At 45.6% G+C, this 21110-nt stretch overlaps 6 protein-coding genes across 6 annotated transcripts; 5 read left to right on the forward strand and 1 right to left on the reverse strand.

The window, feature by feature from the left end:
* Nucleotides 1-763: 763 nt before the first annotated feature.
* FSST1_007552 (galactokinase) lies at nt 764-2396 on the forward strand (the record flags this gene model as incomplete). Its single annotated transcript, XM_083224346.1, has 2 exons — nt 764-1398; nt 1451-2396. 2 exons carry the CDS (start codon nt 764-766, stop codon nt 2394-2396), a joined length of 1581 nt encoding a protein of 526 aa, XP_083083513.1.
* Nucleotides 2397-5470: 3074 nt separating this feature from the next.
* On the forward strand, nt 5471-7159 carry FSST1_007553 (uncharacterized protein; the record flags this gene model as incomplete). The annotated part of the gene is made up of 2 exons (XM_083224349.1): nt 5471-5639; nt 5694-7159. The coding sequence occupies 2 exons, from the start codon at nt 5471-5473 to the stop codon at nt 7157-7159; spliced, it is 1635 nt and encodes a 544-aa protein (XP_083083514.1).
* A 6626-nt stretch (nt 7160-13785) lies between these two features.
* Nucleotides 13786-15684, forward strand: FSST1_007554 (uncharacterized protein; the record flags this gene model as incomplete). The annotated part of the gene is made up of 2 exons (XM_083224350.1): nt 13786-13918; nt 13970-15684. The coding sequence occupies 2 exons, from the start codon at nt 13786-13788 to the stop codon at nt 15682-15684; spliced, it is 1848 nt and encodes a 615-aa protein (XP_083083515.1).
* A 1122-nt stretch (nt 15685-16806) lies between these two features.
* On the reverse strand, nt 16807-17070 carry FSST1_007555 (uncharacterized protein; the record flags this gene model as incomplete). Its single annotated transcript, XM_083224351.1, has 2 exons — nt 16807-16811; nt 16857-17070. The coding sequence occupies 2 exons, from the start codon at nt 17068-17070 to the stop codon at nt 16807-16809; spliced, it is 219 nt and encodes a 72-aa protein (XP_083083516.1).
* A 170-nt stretch (nt 17071-17240) lies between these two features.
* On the forward strand, nt 17241-17566 carry FSST1_007556 (uncharacterized protein; the record flags this gene model as incomplete). The annotated part of the gene is made up of 2 exons (XM_083224352.1): nt 17241-17261; nt 17318-17566. 2 exons carry the CDS (start codon nt 17241-17243, stop codon nt 17564-17566), a joined length of 270 nt encoding a protein of 89 aa, XP_083083517.1.
* A 233-nt stretch (nt 17567-17799) lies between these two features.
* Nucleotides 17800-18737, forward strand: FSST1_007557 (uncharacterized protein; the record flags this gene model as incomplete). Its single annotated transcript, XM_083224353.1, has 2 exons — nt 17800-18276; nt 18378-18737. 2 exons carry the CDS (start codon nt 17800-17802, stop codon nt 18735-18737), a joined length of 837 nt encoding a protein of 278 aa, XP_083083518.1.
* Between the last annotated feature and the right edge of the window lie 2373 nt (nt 18738-21110).

The raw sequence follows: 21110 nt of genomic DNA on the forward strand, positions 1-21110 counted from the left end.
CCGCAAACTTAATAGAGCAGAATCGATCATGCCCTCATTTGTATCACGAGTCCTGTGGTCTGATTAACTGATCAACTGACAGCTGTTGGCGCTGAAAGAACAGGAGACAAGAGACGAAATTGGCAACCTACCTAGTCAGTTTATGTTATCTTAGGGCGGACTTGGGTTGTTTATCAAGGCAACGGCTTTCCGAATTCACGCAATTAATGCCGCCTACTATTGAGCCAGTTCAGGGACTTTACAGCCGCACCTATCTCTGCACAAATAACAATAGTGAAACCCCACAACAGAACCACCCACTGTTATTAAAAGTCATATGGTGGCTGCTAGAAAGCGCCGAGCATGCGCTACGAGTTCTGGGGAACTTGAAATGCTGTGCGCCGATAGGTGGGGATATATTCGGGGTTGAATGAGGGGTTGAAGAAATCAAGATACTATTTTGCAACATTTTACTCAAATTCCTACCTGTTTCTATATACTGTCCCTTTGTTAGTGAAGTGTGATATATGTATATATAAGCTTGAGTTCTTTCATGTCTTTTGCGCTCAAGACTTGAACCATTTTTGCTGTGTACCTACGTCATCCCTGAAGCTATACCGGTTGACGATCCAAGGGTCGATAGCGGGGCATTGAAACCTCCACTACGACGAACGACACTTCTCACGCGATAGTTTGCGACAAATATAAAAGCGCGTGACTCTCACTTCAAAAGACCCAAATTCAAGCGGCAAGTTATACCTCATCCACGATACCAATCTTCAACATGTCTGGCTCTGTCCCTGTTGCCAATGCCTTGAGCGACATCTATCCTCAGGATGCGCTCGCTGAGCAAGGACCACGATGGAACAACCTCCTCAGCAAGTTTGAGTCCATCTACGGACATGCTGCTTCGTTCGTCGCTCGCTCTCCTGGACGAGTGAACATCATTGGAGAGCACATTGATTACTCTCTGTACTCAGTGCTGCCCATGGCCATTACTGCTGACACCCTCCTCGCTGTATATGCCACACCTGCCGCCAGCGACGCCAAGTCATTCCGCATTCGCATCGCCAACGTGGAGGACGACAAGTTCGAGGCCGCAGACTTTGAGGTTCCCTTTGATGGTGAAGTCTCAATTGACGCGACCAAGCTGGAATGGACCAACTACTTCAAGAGTGGTCTGAGAGGTGTGATGGATTTGCTGAGGAAGAAGTATGGCAAGGATTTTAAGCCATGCAACATGGAACTTCTTATGGACGGTACCGTCCCCGTTGGTGGAGGACTGAGCTCTAGCGCTGCTGTCGTCAGCACAAGCTCGCTGGCTATCATGTTGGCCAATGGTGAGAAGACGGTGGACAAGACTGAGCTGACCGAGCTTGCCATTGTAAATGAGCGTGCTGTGGGAGTCAACTCGGGAGGGTACGTTATTTCGTCTTCGCATGTAACCAGAATCTCGCTAACACCTCAACAGCATGGACCAAGCGGCCTCCGTATTTTCTGAGAAGGGCGCGGCTACCTTCGTCTCATTCAACCCGAGCCTCAAAGCCCAACCTGTCCACTTCCCACCTACAAATCCCGAAATCACATTTGTCATTGTGCAATCTTTTGTCACATCAAACAAGCAGGTCACTGGCCCCATCCACTACAACCTGCGCGTAGTCGAGTGTAGCATTGCCGCATCCTACCTTAATGCTGTCCTCAACCCTCCCGGAACACAGCTTCCGGAAGATGCAGGGCCCCTGGGCGTTAGTCTCGGAGGTTTCCACGATACTTTCTTTTACCACTTGAACGGCTCAGATTACTCCGCTGCCAAGACGCTTACCAAGGAGGAGGAACTGGAAAAGCTGATCGAGATTACCGAAAAGACACTTACACAAGAGGAGGGATATACGAGGGAGGAAGTTGCCAAGGTACTGAACGTTACAGTAGAGGATCTTGAGAAGCGCTTCATGTCCAAGCTCCCCGTACGTGCCGAACGCTTCAAGCTCCGCCAGCGCGCCCTGCACGTCTTTAGAGAGGCTCACCGAGTTATTCGTTTCATGAAGCTCCTCGAAAACCCTGTCCACACCGGCGCTTCGGATACGACCAAGTTCAACACAGAACTAGGGTCCCTATTGAACGAGACACAAGCATCATGCCGCGACTTTTATGAGTGCAGCTCCCCTGAATTGGATGAGATTTGTGCCATCTCTCTTCGGGAAGGTTCTTACGGAGCGCGAGTGACTGGTGCGGGATGGGGAGGTTGCAGTGTGCACATGGTGCCAGCGGATAAAGTAGCAGCAGTGACGCGTGCTCTAGAGAAGGAGTATTTTGCCAAGAAGGACCTTACGGAAGATCAGAAGAAGGGGGCTGTGGTGGTGAGTCGACCAGCGACAGGAAGTGCCATCTACTACGTCCAAAATGGTGTGAAGCCTTGAGGGTCGATCACCTGAACACACACGTGCATGGGCATCATGGCAATCAATGGTAGATTACAGCTTCAACAGATCTTAAGCGTTAAAGTTAAAAGTAATGGGGCTTCAGTCGATCATAAGCATGGTCCGGGTTTCAGGGGTAAATTACAAATACGCATTGCATTTGACTGCATCTATCCCACGCAAGGCCCGACCTCATGGTCGGTCCTTGCAGGGAGACATCAACGATGTGACGCGACTCTCAGGCCTTGGATTTCTGCTCAAACTATTGACCAAAAGGAGAACAAGTATCCGACTAGCCGAGATTCTGGTCAAACATGAGGCTCAATTTATCCTTGTCTTATAAGACGTGGAATAAAAGGCGATGTCAGGTTGTAAACTGCCGGGCGGGATGCTAACTAGTGAAATGCCGAGATGAGGATAAACCTCCGGGGTGATAATGAAGCAAAACGGTTTCTATGGCCGAAATGTTACAGTTTCTCCGAAAAGGAAGAGTGTGGACGGAAGAGGACAAGCTGGGTTTCTGTCGGGCTGTCATGGGTGGGAGATTGAAGAATGGGATGGTAGTGGCGTAGAGGTTTAAGCCTTGAAGTTTTGCCAAATCAGTAGTAAGCGGAAGAATGCTGCTGTTACATGGGTCACAGGTAGGCCCTTGAGAAAATCATGTCGACAGGGTCATGCCTCGGATTCGCAAAGCCAACACTGATGCCATCATGCTCTTTGGGGTCCATTAGGGCCGATCTTTTTCTGGTTTTTTGGGGACAAATTGAGTTTGTTCGCAAAGTACACAGACCGCTGGATGCTATGTTAACAAATAGTCACGGAAGCAGACCGAATGAAAAGCCCAGACATGCTGCTATCTTGGGATGTGTCAATAATTCAAGTCATGCATAGAAAAGGGACTCGGTCTAACCTCTTGGACGGGACGGGGACATCAGCCGAAATGTGCGTGCAGAGTTGATTCCGGGGAAGCGGATGAACCAGGGCTCTGAGCTTGGAGTCGAGAAGAGAGGAAGCGTGACGTGGCAAGAGTTTAATACCAGGGAAATTATAACCAGGTCCCTGGGGATCATTCCTCATTCTCATACCAGCAATCGGGAAGGGCTTTGGGTGTCGAAGCCTCATGTCATATTTTTGCGGCAAAGCAAAACAAAAAAAGGCATTTTCAAACCTTGTGTGCAAAAGTAGATATGCAGGGGCTAAAGATTGCGCGACCATCAACCATCTAGAATGCATTGTTGTGTTTGTGGCGTTATTTGATAATGGAACTTTGGCAGAAGGCAGGAAGACCAATCTTATCTGAGTTGGCGTGATTAATGGCTGAACGCCATGTCTATTATTGGCAGCATAATTCCAAAATCGCTGTTTCTAGGCGACACCGAGGGTTTTGAGTGTCAGCAGGGTGCGGTACTATGATAGTGATGGCTGAGATAAGATTATAGAGTTCTGTCTGGCACTGAATACAGACTATTGAATGTTTGACAGTTAACGATTTGGGTTCGTTTATAGCCAAACGCAATATTGGCTTATGGTCCCTCTTCGATGCCCAAAACTGGGGTTGCTGCAAAGAGTTTCACCACGTTTCCCCACGCCCACGGCGATCATATCACGAGATACTTTCACCTAATTGTAAGAGGAACCGTTCGCTGCCGTTACAGTGACACGACCAAGCATCCGGGGCCGCGCGACGCGGATCCGGAGGAGTTCCACAGTGCTCCCCGTCTCCATAATGATAATGGGGCATGGACATCAACTTGCGACCTAAAACGTCGGCTCAAGACAATGGTCGGCTCCACGACGGTTGAGACTGAAGTCTGAGCGAACAAAACGTTACTTCGTCCATGTCAGGCTGGGGCCCAACCACGTATAGAGTTGGGCTGAGTTTGGTGATGGGATGCCTGTCTTTATAAAATGAAAACGGGGCTGAATAGTGTTCGGGAGTTGGTGATAAAAGAGTCGATGTGGTTCTTTAACGAGACTAGTCGTGTATGGTCGGCTCATTCCGCATGAAGATTTGGAGTCTCGAACTGGCGTCGGTTGCCCTGGCTGTCAATCATAGTCAAGGTGAAGAAAGACAATGCCGTATTCAAGCATCCCTGGAGTGTCGCGCAATAAAGTTCTGATCCAAAGTGACGACGCACAGGCACAGCCCACATACGCTACTCCACAAAAGCGTTGATGTGATACTGAGTGCCGGTATATTGGTTCATTCAAAGTTTGACCATGGGTTGTGCTTCTCCTCGGTGCAATTGCCGGGTCCCTCGGTATGGATCAGGGATTTTGCAATGGGCATCTCAAGGTTGTTGTTGTTATTGTCGTTGAAATGATCTCCAGGTACCGAAAGTATTTCCACCATCATGGAAGTAATGTCTTGTCAGGGCTTAGTTTGACCTCAAATTGCTGGATTTCATTGGGCCACCAATGAAGAGGCCAAGTCGGGTTTAGAGGCAGGCAGTGACCAATTCCTCCTCCATTCATATGTCTTGATTCCCCTCCAACGATCGACCTTGAAGCGGGTTTTTGCTCATCTCAACTCTTTACTCCCCTCTCTCTTCACTACTACTCAAACTTTCTACCCGCTCTGGCCTGTGCAGACCAGTCCGTGGGAGGCTTCAAGATAATTCTATAAGATATCCCCAATTCTCCATCTCATATTGTATAATTGTCCAAACCATCTCGTCCGGCTTTGGTCTTGGCTGCCCCGCTCATATCTTTCCTCTTACCCCAGAGCAACTACATCGCATACCGCTATCTCACCTGCTATCAGTTGATCCCTGCTCCCCAGCTTTTCATTCGCGATTCAACTCCAACGATCTGTCATTCTTTTTGGTCGCTTTAATTCCCTGTCTCACCTGTATACCTGTTTGTTCCGATATCTCTTCGCCTCCCACTTCTCGCGTCGCTTGGTGTTTTGGGCCTTTACAGAAGCCCTGACCACCTGGAAACCAGGCCCAGTCCTCCACTTCCAGGGCTGACCGTGCTGATTTTGGTGCTCACTGTACTCCACCACCCATACAATCGGGTCCAGCTCTTCTGTCCAGCCCCAATAACTTAAATCTTCCATCATCACCACAACCATGTCTCCGGACTCGTGGTCCGACGCTGACAGTGTATCGCAACATTCCCACATGTCGCATCCAGATGATTCACTTGATCGACAGCTACTGCGTCATTTGATGCAACGCTATGGTCGCGATGGTATTGCTCAATTGATGGACGAGGAGGCTACTTCGCCTGCTGCAAACAGTGAGTAATTATTCATTTGGCTGGTAGGTCATCACTAACATCTGTAACCTTTAGTCAATGATGCAGCATCCGTTATTTCATCAAGTACTTATTCTTCGGTCAAATCTGAGGAAACTTCTAGCATTTTTGATGCCGCAAGCATACGAACTTATTCGTCCGACAATTCATCCCTTCGAGGCAGTATCATCTCTAATGTATCGGCTCGTACCGCCAAGCTGCTCGGTCGCAAAGCTGCCCGCCCATCCATCACACCCCAAGAGGAAACTTCACCTGCTTCTAATGAATCAACAACACCAGCGCCTAAACAAAAAGGCTCATTTACATGCGGTTTCTGTCGGGAAGAGGATATCCAAAAGACATGTACACGCAAAAATGATTTGAAGAGACATATTGAAGATTTCCACAACACCAATGCTCAGTGGTTTTGTCGGCAAAAGGGTTGCGACATGGTTTTTGACTGGCAGACGGCATATAAAACTCATCTCAAGCAAGCCCACGGTGGCTCCCGCATTTCTCTTGACGAAGCCAAGATTAACCTTTGCCCCCAAACTGTTTTCGCTTGCGGGTTTGAGAACTGCACTCAAGTTTTTGAGGCTCCCAGCGACGACGAGGCCGACACCGTGTTCAAAGAGTTTGTGGCTCATGTTGTGAAACACTTTGACGAGGGGTCCAACAGCGGAGAGTGGTCCTATTCGGGACGGTTGCGAAACTTACTTCGACAGTCAGGCCTTGTTCGTGCCTGGCAAGGTTCGTCTTGGGGTGCGGAGGAGCGAAGCCAACTGCAGTGGCATCCTCAATCCAGTGGCATTCTTCGAAAGCGCCTGGAAACAAGGCATCTGGGTGATTTGCAACTTCTTGTTCAATATGCTATTGCTCTTGGTACAGAGCCATCATCAATCACAAAGTACCGTGACGACTTTATCAATCCTGTCAAGGATCAATGTCGCCAGGTTATCATGGGACACAAGTCTCGGGCTCCTCCTCTGCCGCCTTCTGGCCCGTCTCCCAGCGCAGATCAGTATCAGTTCCGCATTTCCCGAGGAAACACAACCCACAACCCCAATTTGGCAGCATACATGGCCACGCAGCGCCGAGCATATCCAGCCAGAGCCGGCCCCGTTCGTTCTGGCCGTTCTGCCCGGCCACCGCGGCAAGCTATGCCTGCAACTTCGTCGGCCCCTGGTCCGATGCCACACCATTTCCAGTATCCCAACATGATACCCATGTTTGATCCACGACAGCAGCACCAGCAGCAACAATTCGCTATGATGCAGCAAGCCAATGGAGGCATCATCGCCGAGGACTTGCGAAGTCTTCGATCCATGACCAACAGTGTACCAGAACAAGACATTGATATGGATACTGACATGATGGATCATTCGTTTCTGCAGCAACCTAGCTTTTCAGGTGCTTATGAAGCCCAAGGCATCACTACCTCTGCCTCTGATGGTTCATGTCTTGCCCCAACAGATCCCATGAACCAACATTTAACGTTTGGCTTTGACACAGCGTATCCTTAGGTCATCATGACCTGCGGAGTACTAATTGCAAACACTCCTTAATATTTTTCTTTGATCTATATATATGTACCTGCCGTTGGACAGAGGACATGATACACTGCTACCAGCGACTATTTCTTTACATTGGATTGTTTCATGGATGGGGAGTACTGTAGAGCTTTCAGGAACATGCAGTTATCAAAAGCCTGGGATTAGTTACAAGTGGGTTTAGGTAGTAGGAGTTTGGTCTGTTAACATGTCACGAGTGCATTCGATTTGATACCCCTAGCTTGAATAAACAAGGAACATTATCCTCAACTGTTGTCCATCTACGTCTCAGTCCAAGTCCGGTCTAGATTTATGTTTATACACGTTTAGTAGTTGATGTTAATGCAATGCCACCATTATCCGCCAACCTGTGCAATTACAATGTTGGTCAATTTGGACCCAGTCACTAGTAACTTGATGCCAAAGCTCCTCTACTTCCCTGATCGACCGGCAAGGGGCACGCGAACAACGGCTCCAGGCTTCATTAGGGTCTGAACAAATTCGAGATTAAGATATTACGCCTCCAAATAAAAATAGTCCTGAAACAAGGACGATGCTAAATCGTAGGGTAGACACAGGGACGAAATAGAGTTTACTAACAGTGGCATACCCAGACTTGACCGGGAGGTTTACTTACCAGTGTGTACTCTGTATCCGTACAGTTGGGTAACAACGTTCATCACGCTATCGTGGTGACTTCAACTGCCGAGCGCTATTATATTCCGTGAATGTTAACTATTTACGATAGAGTTTGTAGACGGTCTCGTCAGAGAATGATGACTAGCCGCTAAAAAATTACAGATGCTACTCAAAGATGCCGTTCCATATCGGCATTACGGTGCAGGGTAACTCTGCTAAGTCGGATTGAGACTGTGTAGTGCACATCATCGCTTGTGTAAATGAGGCCGGATAGGGGTCATGGTTCACAAGAGCAGCCTTAAACTCAGAACTTAATTTTATGTCCGTGACAAAGATTTGCACCCAAGGCGTACCTAATCCAATTATCACCGTTAAGGTTAGCAATCTCGAAATCACGCCTGGTTTACGATTGAAACATCTTTCAATCAACTCGACTATCGTACGATCTGGTAAGGCTAAGAATGGCAGCAAGTGATCAGTGCCCTATTTGTTAGGGATGAAGAAGCATACAGTACTACGCCAAAAGTCTAACCCTACTATACCATCTTTATCTATATAGGAATTTTAATATAATATTTTAATATATTATTTATTTATTAATAAAAAGTTAATTAAGATAATTTATATATTATTAGAAAGCCCTAATTCTAGTATTTAATATTTTATATATTAACCCTAGGCTTAAATATATACTTTTAGTCTTTTCTCTATTAAATTAATATACTTTAAAATCTTAGCCTATAGGATAGCTTTTTATATTAATTTAATATATCTTATAAATTTTATAATTAAAGCTTTATTTTTTTTTAAATTTTATAAAAAAAGAAATTATTTTTTTAATTATTTTTTTAAAATAGCTTAAATATTCTTAATTAAGCTTAAATTAAGTAAATTTAATAGCTAATTTATTTAATTAATTATATTTTAAAGTAATTATTTTATAATAAAATTAAAAGTATAAATACTTATATTATTTTATTAAAATTATTAAGAATTATTATATATTAATAAAAGACCTTTTTAAAAAGCTTTTTAATATAATTAAAAGCTATATTTTTTTTTTTTAGCTAATAGATTTTTTATTATAATAATAATTTAAGATTTTCTTATTTTTTAAATAATAGCTTAAAATATAATAGAAATTATTAATTTAATATAATTATTTTTATTTATAAGGTCTTTATTATATTTTTTCTAAGGGAAATAAAAATAATATTTATTAAGGTTATTATTATTATTAGCTATAAAGACTTTATTTAAGTTAATAATCTATATAGCTATTAATATTAAAATTACTTTTTTTATAATTTATAATATATTTTTTTTAATTTTTTAATTTTATTAATTTAATTTTAATAAAATTAAAATTAAATTTATACTTTTTCTTTATTAAGCTTTAATTAATTTATTAATTTCTATTTTTTTTTATAATAAAAAGAAATAATATATTAAATAGTTTTAATTAATATATAATTACTTATTAATTCTTAAAGTAAATCCTATAAAATAAACTAATTCTATTAAATATATCTTAATATATTTCTTTTTTTTACTTAATTTAGCTTTAAAGGATATTTAATATATATATTTTTATTAAATATATATATTTTAATAAATTATTTAATAATATAATTAACTATATAATAATTTATTTTAAATTTATATATAATAGCCTATTTTAATATATTTATATAAAAAAGGGTAAAAATTATAGCTTTTACTTTTAAGGAAAATTCTTTATTTTTTCTTTAGTTAAAATAAATAATATCTCTAAAAAAGGCTTTTTTTAATATTATTAAGATATTATTATAGTAGTATAATTAGAAAGGGTTATTATATTAAAGTTATAAAGTAATTAGGTAGTTGGTTAGGTAGGGTCAGACTTTTGGCGTAGTACTGAGTCCGAACGGCATCTTGGAGCACCAGCTAAAAAAACTAACGTAGACTCGGACGCGAAGGATATCGGCGCTGAGCAAAAAGAGGCCTGAGCCCTTCGGAGGCGCAAGGGTCACTCCCCACGATGCAGCGGTGGAAGCACGGTTGAGAGAAGAGGTTTTTGGGGGCTTGCGGAAGACTGTTCCGATGAACCCAGATTGAGAAAGATGACGGTAACATGCAGAGACGGCAACAATGCATGAATGCGTGGTACAAAAGCATCTCTTGATTTCTTTTTTAGTAACGGCTTGAACGGCCGTGTTTGATGGGCATTGTGGCTTGACGTTCGAGAACATGGCGTCGTAGAATGAGAGCGAACGTCAAGCCGTCCAAGAGCACATCCCTGACAGGGGATGTATGTAAAATGCCCAACTTGGAGATACATACTTTGGAGATGGAGGTGAAACTCCTAAATGATGACGGGCATGTTGGAGATAGGGGACCTGCATAACCTCCACGTGGAATGCGTACCAAGAAGGGCAACACCTTGCGATACTGCGATAAGAATGGGTCTTTTGTCTGGGTCTAGACTTTGGTTTCGTGCGTGCCTACAGAGTACAAGAAACCTGTCAATCAATTAACCCAGCTGTACGGAGTAGAGTCGACGAGAACCAACAAGCAAACTTTGTCGGTAAGCTTTAAGGTTGTGACAGGAACTTTGAAAGGAACAGTAAAAGATCTACAGTACGGCAACGTCGGAACCACGTGGGAGAGGCGTTACAAAAGAGGGAGGACGGGAGGTTTCACTCCACTGGGACTTTGTGTTTGATGTTGATCATGAGTGTAACCGACCATTCAACGTTGTATGCGAGGCTACTGGAACCTCGATGCTTTATCGTAGTACAGTATCAAGTGACCAAGGCCTTGATTCAAGGCTCGTGATGGAATAAATAGTATAAAGTACGGATACAGTGTAGTTATTCATGCCTTGGTGATGAAGCGCATCATAGATCTGTACAAGAAATACCAACCCAGAACAAGACAAGAGGGTGATGACCGGGATCTAGGGTAGTGAGTCGGATGGCTCACAGACGACAGAAACAGAAGGAGGAGAAAGAAACGCGTAGTAAGCCAACGTTGGCATCAATGCGTCCCATTACGAGTACCATCCCATCTTTCCACTACCCCAGCCTTGACAAGGATGCATTCGCTATCACGAGGCAACGCAGCCGTGCAAAAACAACACGAACAAGCAAAGACAAAGAGTAATCAGCACTACAGAAGCATGGACCAACCCTGTGGCAATGCCTAGGATCTACAGTGCTGATCGTTGTACCCGAAACACGTCGCTTGCATTTCACTGCACGTAAAGTAATCTCAGCATCTATTGTCAAGTCTCGGTATCGTCGGTTTCATCTTACAGATAACAGATCTATCGCAGAAAATAGAATACAGGCATGAAGAATGAGATCCACCGCTTCCATGCTGTCCTGAGAAAATTTGGAGAAAGAAAAAGCAAACGCCACAGGGGAGCGGTCAGTAAGACAGATGAAACAAAGCAAACATGTCTCCAGCCCAGCCAGTCCAGCGTCTGCAACAAAGTGATACTTCACCTTTTTTCTTCTTTTTTCCGTCATCTGATTTGCAAATGCAGAACAGAACCCAGAGCCCAGGATTTGTGGCCTATTACTGGAGACACTTTTCTTCTTTCTGAGATGGCGTAACTGTTGAATCTCTTCATTTCTGTACACGAGGCTGTGCTATGAGAAGCCGTTATAATGGTATCCATCGAGGGCAATCAGTGTCATCTCTCGCCAAGTAGACTCACCGTTGATGAGCTAAACGAGACAAAGCTTTCTACTTATTGAGTGGTATTATAAGCAGGCGCCACTGTCACACCCACATCGATAATTGATGTTTTGACCTCTTGAACATGGTCTTCAACTTTGGGCCTTTGGGACTTGACCTCATCAGTCACTTACAAGGGGTTCCTCCTCCAAGTGGCTTAGACCTGACCAGGCTCGTGTCATGACCCCCCCATGTCTTCAGCCAATGTCATCAGATGGCGACCCTCCAGGATCCGCACCGTAAAGTCTCGGCAGTCCATTCAGAAGCCTTGTTGGAGAGCAGAAGCCAGAGATTGGCCCATCGTCATTTCCCGCTGAAACAGGGTCGTCTGCTGGCCCGCGTAGACTAGCACTGATACGGATCTTGGTGTGTCTTGGGCAACATTTTGCATGGACTGTTTTTCTCTTCAAAGTTTAGTTGAGTCGGGTTGATCACTCCTACCACGTTTAGGTCTCTGGGGATCCATTCCACTGTGGAGAGTTGTAGAACCAAAGGTTTCACCCAGGTTTGGATGTTTTTGGCTCTTTGTCCTTTTCGGCGCCGATGCTCGGAAGAGGAAACCTTTCGATGTTGGCCAGGGATTAATTGATTGACTAATGAAGTAGTTTAATCTTGTCCGCTTCTGACACGACAAGGACGACACAGGCACAAGCTAGAAGCTAGGCGTGATCAGGCGTATATTCCGTTACGTACGGGTATTGATTGAGGTGCTTTCGCACAAGAGGAAGTTGAAACCAGGCTCATAATAGGATAACATCATCGACGAAGGGTTGAAATGGCTGATGGGTATCATTCCATGTCAGGTTGCCCACAAAACCCTAATTCATGGTTGTATTGGCAACAGGATGGAACAGTGTAATTTCCCCTGCATGCATCAGTTTCTAGAATGACGGCAGAAGAATTTCAGATTCCTGTCGGTCATTTCCCTTACGTTGCATGTAGGAGCTATGCTGCTAGAGTCCGAGTCTGCTGCTGACGAGCCTGGCAGGGGAACCAAAAGTGCAATTTGCTACTCTGTACACCAGGACCTTATTTTTGGCTACAACCCAGTAGATGGTTGATGAGATGACTTTTCTGATGGTGTCGCTGACTTGACTTGACTTGGTCTGTCCATCGCCCCGTCACTAAGTACCCTGACTTGGTAGGAGAGAGTGCCCAAGTGCTAAGTGCTAAGTTAGCGGTTAACTAGGGCTATCGAGGCTTTAGCTTAGCACCGTGGCTTTTTAGTAACCCATTGTTTCGTGGTCCTGGAGTTAAACAGTACCTGACGATCCATTCTCCCCTGAAATGTCCAAATGCCGGAGTAGTAGATCATGGTCAGGTACAGATACGTCACGTCAAAGATGGTCGACCCGCCTACTCAATGGGACATTCGTTTTCAAACGGAAAAGGCAGAAGAGGCAGAATTCGAGCGAATGACGTTCCTGAAACGGCGTTGGTGGTGAACAAGGGACCCCCCTGATAGACGGAGTCACTAGCCTCGAGACTAACTAGGACATGGGTCAAACCAACGTGGGTCAACCAAGAGCGATCACTCCGGCAAGCCCGTTATAATGTCTCATACAAGTCCAGGGATTCGAAGAAGGCTTCTAGAAGGACTTTCTCTTTCTCTCTCGCTTTCCTCCCTCTTTTCCGACCCATCTCTGTCTCTCCTTTGCCCTCTACTCCCCTGCACTGCCTGCGCTCTGCCTCTCTCTGCCTGCTACTCGTTCCCTCTTCTTTACATTCGCCCCTCTCCCTCCGAGTAAAAAGTACTTACTCTATTAATCCCCAACCTCATATACAAGGACCCTTGCGCGTCTCTGTTCTGGTCTTGTTTTGTCTTTTTACTCTAATTGATCGTGTCTCGCCTCTGTTTTAATCCGCCCTCATCCCCACAAAGATACCGCTCACTCTCACATCACATTCCAAGACTGTCTTGGTTCACGACTCAACGATCCAACCCAACAATAACATACTAATCGTCGCGGGCTGTCGATTTCCCCTCGTTTCGCCTTTGATCGACTCGACTCGACTCTCTTTCTCGGACAAGCGCATCGCCAATCTTACACGAACAACTTCAATCGCCAACGACTCAAACTTGATGATAGTCACACCACCGGCGACTGTCTATTATTGCTGACATTGGTTTCCGTCACACCAACTCGAGTCGCGAGCGATAGTTAATTAAGCGCTGAGTGCGCGTTATCGCACTGTCAATTGAGACTTGATCACTCTATAATCACAACTTGGACAACATGTTTCCATTCCCAGCACAAGATGAGCCTGTGAGGCCATTGACCGAAGAGGACCAGCAAATCCTCCTGGGTCTTGCTCGTCGCTACGGCGTCTCCAGCATTGTCTGCGCCCTCACCGGTCTCGGTGCTTCATGTGAGTGATTTCAATTACACATCAAAATGGAGACTCCCTAACACCAAATAGCACGAGCCTCCACATTTTCAGCATCCACACTACTCAGCAACACAAGCAACACCAGCGCGCCTTCACTATCATGGAGCAACTCTGATGTTGGTCACGCGCGATCCGATGCCGCATCAATCCGAACTCAATCAACATGGCAGGACAATGCCGGCGACGTTCCCTCGATTCACGATGGTGAAGTCGGCAAAGTTGCCGATCGTACTTGGGTCGATTCGCCAAATCTCATGCAGTCACCCATTCCTTCATGCGATGTCACCTCTCACCCGTCGCCCCGGCACGTCACACCAACCTCTAAGAAATACCAGTGCCCTATGTGTTTCTTAGACAACAACCCCGTGGGTTTTGGAAGGAAGAGCGACTTTAAGAAGCATCTCTACAACTTTCACGGTGCTGACGTAACTTGGCTGTGCAAGACCAAGGGTTGCCACATGTCCTTCGCTACCGAGCGAGCTTACAGCACTCACGCCAAGGAGACACACCGCATGGATGCTCTTCCCAACAGTTCAGCAAAGACTGAGTTGTGTCCTCAGGTCGTCTTTGGCTGTGGTTTCGCTAACTGCAAGGACCGCATCTTTGAGGCGTCCACCAACGAGCAGGCAACTGGCAGTCGCGACAAGTACTTCGAGCACATCGCCAAGCATTTCGAGGATGGGTTTGATGTGAACAGCTGGGACTACAAGGTTCAACTGCACAACTTGATGCGACAATCTAAGGTCAAGTCCATCTGGAAAACTTGCATATGGCCCAAGGAGAAGAGACAACAGCTCACATGGCGCCCTCGTTCTTCTGGCGATCTCAAGCGCATGCTCGAGGCTCGTCACCTTGGTGAAGATATTTCTACTCTGGTTCGCCTGGCTTTCATTCTTGGCACATCACCATTCACCAACCCTACCACACCGCCACCAAGCGAGATTGATCTGCAGTTCTCCCTACCTTTCCGATCACAATGCTTGATGGATGCAGTAGGTCACGCCGATGGTATGCAGCCCAAGATGGATAGCAGCAGCGACATTGGCACACCAATGGTTACTGTTACCAAGCAGCCTCCCGCAACGCCACAGCCTCCTTCCTTCCCTGCTCGACGCATCAAGCAGGAGACTCGACCATCAACACCAGTAGACAGCATTCCTGAGCCTATGGTTCGTGATGATCTTACAGCCGGTCCTCATCCGGGAACACCATTCCCCATCCCTAATGAGCATGTTTGGCCTGTTGATGCACCCAAATTTGCGCCCGACCAGATGAACACTTTCGCGGATGCCTCCATGACCTACATTCTACCAGGCCAAGAGCTTCCTCACCAACAATGGGACATGACTGGCATGCAGCAGCATTTCCCTCAACAAGACACTGTCATGGGTAATGTCTACATGGCCAACCAGCAACAACCCGTCGCTACTCGCCCTGCTACTCCTATTCCTACAAAACGACCCGGGTCCTGGGGCAAGCGACTGAGCCTTGAGAACCTGCGCCCCAAGAAGAAGACCAGCGTCTATGGTAGCCCTGCTTCCGAGCACGAGGCCGTCCCGCCTGTACCAGCCATGTACGCTGAGATGATGCCCACGTCTGTACCAGCGGGCTACGAACTGCCAATGCGAATGGGCCACCCTCAACAAGGCTACACATCGAACCCTGGCTTCATGCCTCAAGCACAGCAACAGCAGTTCGGTTCGCCCACAAGCTTCTACTTGGATGACAGCGACATGAGACTATAAGGCGTTTGAATCTCGGAACGGAAAAGCATTTTTTGAGCATCATGATTTCATTTTCTTTGCACATTACCACATATCTGTACTAATAATCATTCCGCACACGGTCCAAAGTGGAGGACGAGGAACTTTACGACAGGATACCCCATCCTCTACCATATGACGAACTTTCGCTTTTTTCTCTTTGTTTTTTTTTTTGTACATTTCAGCATTCGGGACCAACATATGTTTCCTTTTGTACATCTCTGCCATTTTATGTTTTTGTGTTTTGTGATACCACGGTGTTGAAGAAGGATGGAATGGGATGAGACAGGAAATCAAAGTCATGGACGCTGCAAAAGCCACAGAATTGTTTGCAGCCTTGTTTTTACCTTGCCTTTTCTTTTCTATCTCTTGAATATTGCATCTTTCGGGCGGTTATGCGAGGGTCATTATACCGGGATGGCAGATACCCCAATGTCTTTGGCAGTATACAAATGATAGATAAGAAGTCTGCATGTCAGCGACTAATGCACAATATTTACAAGCTGCTCTGATTCTGCCTCGTGTTTTTTACCGTTTACACTAACACTACTGAGTCGGCTGTACACGGTTAGTGAGTGCTATGGATCAAAGGAGGGACTGCGATTGACTGACTGTTATGTCGGTATTGGCATGATTTTCGTGGATTAATGTTTGTAACGAGAAATGAGCACTTCTGTATATCTGCGCTGAACATGCTGCTGTTGCCATCAATTTTTCCCTCTGGATTTTGCACAGGTATCAGGTGCACAATCCGACATTGTCGGTATGTTCAGTAATCATGGTTAAATACAAATGTTACTTGTATGCCAACCAGCCTACAGGGCACAGAAGCCACCGCCATAGTCTGACAGCAAACCCGTGACATCAAGGACCCAGAAAGGTTGACTGCTAGAAGCATAAGAGACGAGACTAGTAGGTACTTATTTCTATAGCCTAAAACTGGGAGGTTAACGTGAGGCACAATATCACTCAACAGCCGTAAATGAATTGAATGAATGTCTCGATTTGCAATGTCCGACTGAGTTAAGCGACCAAAAGTGTCTAGTTGATCTTCGCGATATTCGCCAGCCCGCATTACGTTCTGAGGTGTCCAACCTGACATTGTCAGACTATTAGATACTTGTTAAGGTAGTGAAAAGGCTTGGAATACTTACCTCTAATGTCCTTATCTCCGATGCGTCGAGATGCGAGCCCATAATTGTTTCTCCATGAGAAAACCCAAAGCCTGTCACCTCTCTTGACACTGAAAGTAGGAAGATTCGCCGGGAGATCACTACCAACAGGGTGGCCCCAGTTCTGCAACACCACGGCAGCACGCGGGATCGGCCCCTGGGTAGGAGGACCTGCGCTGGCTCCTGAGGTAGCCATTGCGATGGTGTCGCTGAGTCGAAGTGAAGGAAGGTTGGTTCAGATAGTCAAAGATGAAAGGCTGATAGATTGAAGGGTTGTCGGTGATGATGAAGAGAAGAGAAGCAAAGAAAAGGATTGGGGACAAAAGCTGTTATTTATAATCGAGATACGGACCTGCTGAGCCATCAATGATTCACAGGGCACAACTTGTATGTGAATCATTGTGGACGTTTCCAAGGACAAAGCAGTCACAAACAGGCATCAGGCATCATCAGACGAAGCAAGCTTGAGTGATTCATGGCTCGAGCTGTCACCCGTTCCTGCACATGTCCAAGCATTCCAGTCGATCACTTCTCAGGACGTCGAGGGCCAACCCCAACCCGCGAACAACGTACTCCAGGAGGCTCTTCGAGAGCTCTGGCGAGTGATCCCAGCAGAACGTGAGACCATTACTCAGGTCATTGGCAGCTTGTCCGAAGAGAGTAAAGCCATCTTCTTCCATCATCGAGCATAATAGTACGGCGATGAAGTGTACCAATGTATGTATCCTTCGTGCACTACTTCACACACATTGATCCTAATTACGAACTATCTAGGCATGGTACCACAAGCCCGCGCAATCATGGCCAATGGTAGTTTCAACGTCGAACAACTACGAACCCTTCCCCCATCACCCCCAGTTGGCCTAAGCATGCTGGCGTCTACATCATCATCTATGGAGATTTCGGTGGCCGAAGATCTGGAAATATGATCTACCACATCACAATTTACATCAAACAGTCTGTCAACTTCCAGAAGCGTCGAGAGGCCCATCAGCGACATGCCGTCAATGGCGAACGATCAACTCACTACACACTGGCTGCAAAAGCGAACCAAGTTCGCATGGTGCCGATTATCATCCAGGACACGCAGAATGTCCCTGACGGCTTTCTGGACATCGCAGAGTTTACTGTCGTTGCCCTTTTGGGTAGCTGGTATGCGACTCTCCGCCGTCCACTTGAACCAAACGCTTTCGGATCGTACTCGGTTGACCACGAGGCTTGCCAGATGTTCTCCCGCATCATGACAGTCGTTTCAAACAGAACAGGCTGGAACCGAGGCCTCACTTATGGCCTGAACTGGAATACTCCGATCGTTCGCCACCCCAAATTCGATATGAAGTGGACGTCGTGGTACGACGAGGCCTCGGATTGCTTGGTGTACCGCACACGAAGAACTATCCACGTAAGGCCTGAAGAGACCAACGTCCACTGGCATGCCTACCTGGCTGACGCCCCTGGCGCCTCCGGGAATTCAGTTTCTTCGATACAACCAACCACCTCAAGCAAAAGTTGGTTGTTGAAATGGTTCAGCCTACCGTTATCCCATGGCCTGTGGATAACACGATGCAGGACTTCTCTCATCACTCTTTGCGTATGACAATATTATCCCGCTTGCTTTCAAGAAAGCTGTCTCTGCCTGTTATTCAATGGAATCATGCATGTAATGGATACCACTGCATCTTCGCTAAGAGTGACATGATTTCTCAACTAGTCCCGCTTGGTCTTCAGTGGCACCCGCAACGATACAAACTGTTGCGGTGTGCTCTTGATTCGCGTGACTCCATTTACCATTGTGTCGGGAAATTAGGCAGGCTACGTATTGCCGGAACATTGCTTGACAATGCGAGAGGTAACCACGGGTGACAACAAGTAGACAGATACAGTAGCTATTGTCTGGTCGGTGATGCCTATCAGCGCAAACTTGCGGCAGCTGTCGTGTTTGGGGTCATACGAAGTACCTAATGACTACAGGAGCACTCTGTAAACAGTAGGGGAAAGGAAACAAATGTTATGTGATTTCCGGAGAATGACAAGGAGATGATCTAATACGAGCTCTACAACTCTGCCGAATGTTAGTAAGTTTTCCTATAAAGGATTTCTTTTGTAATTGTGCGTCTATATGATACCCATCAACGGATAGCTCATTGTAAAGATCCCAATACACAAATACAAGAGATGAAGAAATGGGTATGTTGCTATATGAGTGTGGCCTACCACCAGGAAGCTGGGCATCTACAGTATCAGAAGAGTGGTGATGTTGATATAAGCGATGGCATGTAATACAAACAACGTATCTGAGTCTCACAAAGTAACAGGCAGAGCAGTTAGCTCCGAAGAGTGACAAATCGCAAGATGTAACTGATACATGGCTTCAAAGTCATTTCTCGCTGCTGTGCTAAGTATCACGTTATCATTATAAAGTTTGGCCGGAGTCACAGCCATTGCCCCGGGCTGCTTCGCTTTCGGTCCAATGCTGTTGCGCTCGGTCGGGGTCCCGGCATAACAACCGACCCACATCCGGCCGACACGGTCCAGTTCTCCAAAGCCGCTATTCATCTCGCTTCGATGAATCAATCCAGACGGTCCTTTCTCCATTGCCCTAGCTCGAGATTGCAAAATCATGTTTGATTTTATTTACTATCTCTGTAATCCGAGGTTTTTAAGAGTCTTGACCGAAAAGCGAAGTGACAAACGTAGTGAGTGCAACAGTAGTGGGCCCTCTAATATGTTTAGCACATTCTACCACCACCCATTGCGCTACAGAAACAGCAGAACTATGAGCAAAAAATATATCAATCGACTCCATTCGACACGGAGATCACGGGAAAATTTGCAAAAAAATGAAAAGAATCTCCCGAGGCGGGACTTGAACCCGCAACTTTCAGATTTACTTATCTACAAGAGTAGTTGTAAAAGTCTGACACGCTAACCAATTGCGTCACCCGGGATTGGGCTTGTTGTGGAAGGAGCGGTCTTAATTTGTATTATTTCTGGGAAGGATTCAGAAATTACACTAGCCATGCAACAGAACCAGCCATGCCAGTAAAACTGTGGAAATTGCCCGGGCTACTTACTAAACAAGATATCTCAATAAATATAGCATGGATTTAAAAAAAAAACCATGAACAAGCCAACAAGACTCTCTTGAGCTGAATTATCAATGGCCACTTTTTATCAAGGGTAAATGCAAGAATTGCTATCTCATACCAGTTCTGAGTTTAGTCTACTATGTCTATCACTACGAAATACCCCAACTTGGTTGATGCTTATTGGGCCAACCCCTCAACTGCATAGTGCATCTATTTGTTATCAAGAGACTAAGACAGACTATCGTCATCTTTTGTCAATTTCGTTGCTAGGGTCGTATAGAATTTCTACTTTCTTCCCAATGAATGACGAGTATTAAGGAGTAAATGCTCTCTAGCGTAGCTTCCTAACTTTAGAGTAGAAGTATAAAATCTTGACGTCCTCTTGAGTCCTATCACTCATTATATACCTTGGTTCTATTCGTTTTCAAGTTCGTAGTTTCATGATTATATTTCTCCCACCAAAGCCCAATCATATCACGCTCAACATGCCAACGCCACGAAAGCCGCTAATCATTGATACCACTTCCTTGTCAAAGGACACTCCGTCCTCATTCATAGACAAAGAACGAGGAAATGCAACCTGGCATACACTCCTGTCTGAACCAGGAACCATCAGCAATTCTTTTACCAGTGGTATCGCGACATGTCCTCCCAACGGCGCTTTGGCACTTCATCGACACACACAGGCTGAGATATACTACATTCTTTCAGGCACAGGGGAAATAGAAGTTGATGGAGTACGACACTCTGTCTCGGAGGGTAACCTTCTTTGGATACCTGGAGATGCAGAACATGGGGTATTTTGCGGCGATGATGAATTGAGATGGCTTTACGTCTTCCCAGAAAGCAGTTTTGATAACATCATTTATCGATTCAGCAGTGAGATGGAGAACGCTGCAAAGAAAATAAAGTCTAAGTTGTGAAAGTCCGCCGAGCTGTAGATAGTAAAGTTTGGCTTAAGTTGCGGAGGATTGTGCGCCCGATAAGTCTATAGAATGAAGATTTGTTGATAAAGGCTAGTTCTGTCTGTGTACCTGATCACATATGACTGTACCGGGTGATGGCTTAGAAATATTTCTTATGTGACGTATGGAATTAGCATCTGCAGCATGTTGACGCTGTGTGGGTGTAAAAGTGACCAGTCCAT

The sequence above is a fragment of the Fusarium sambucinum genome, chromosome II (assembly GCF_050947815.1).
Source record: "Fusarium sambucinum isolate potato_lamoka chromosome II, whole genome shotgun sequence".
Taxonomy (NCBI): domain Eukaryota; kingdom Fungi; phylum Ascomycota; class Sordariomycetes; order Hypocreales; family Nectriaceae; genus Fusarium; species Fusarium sambucinum.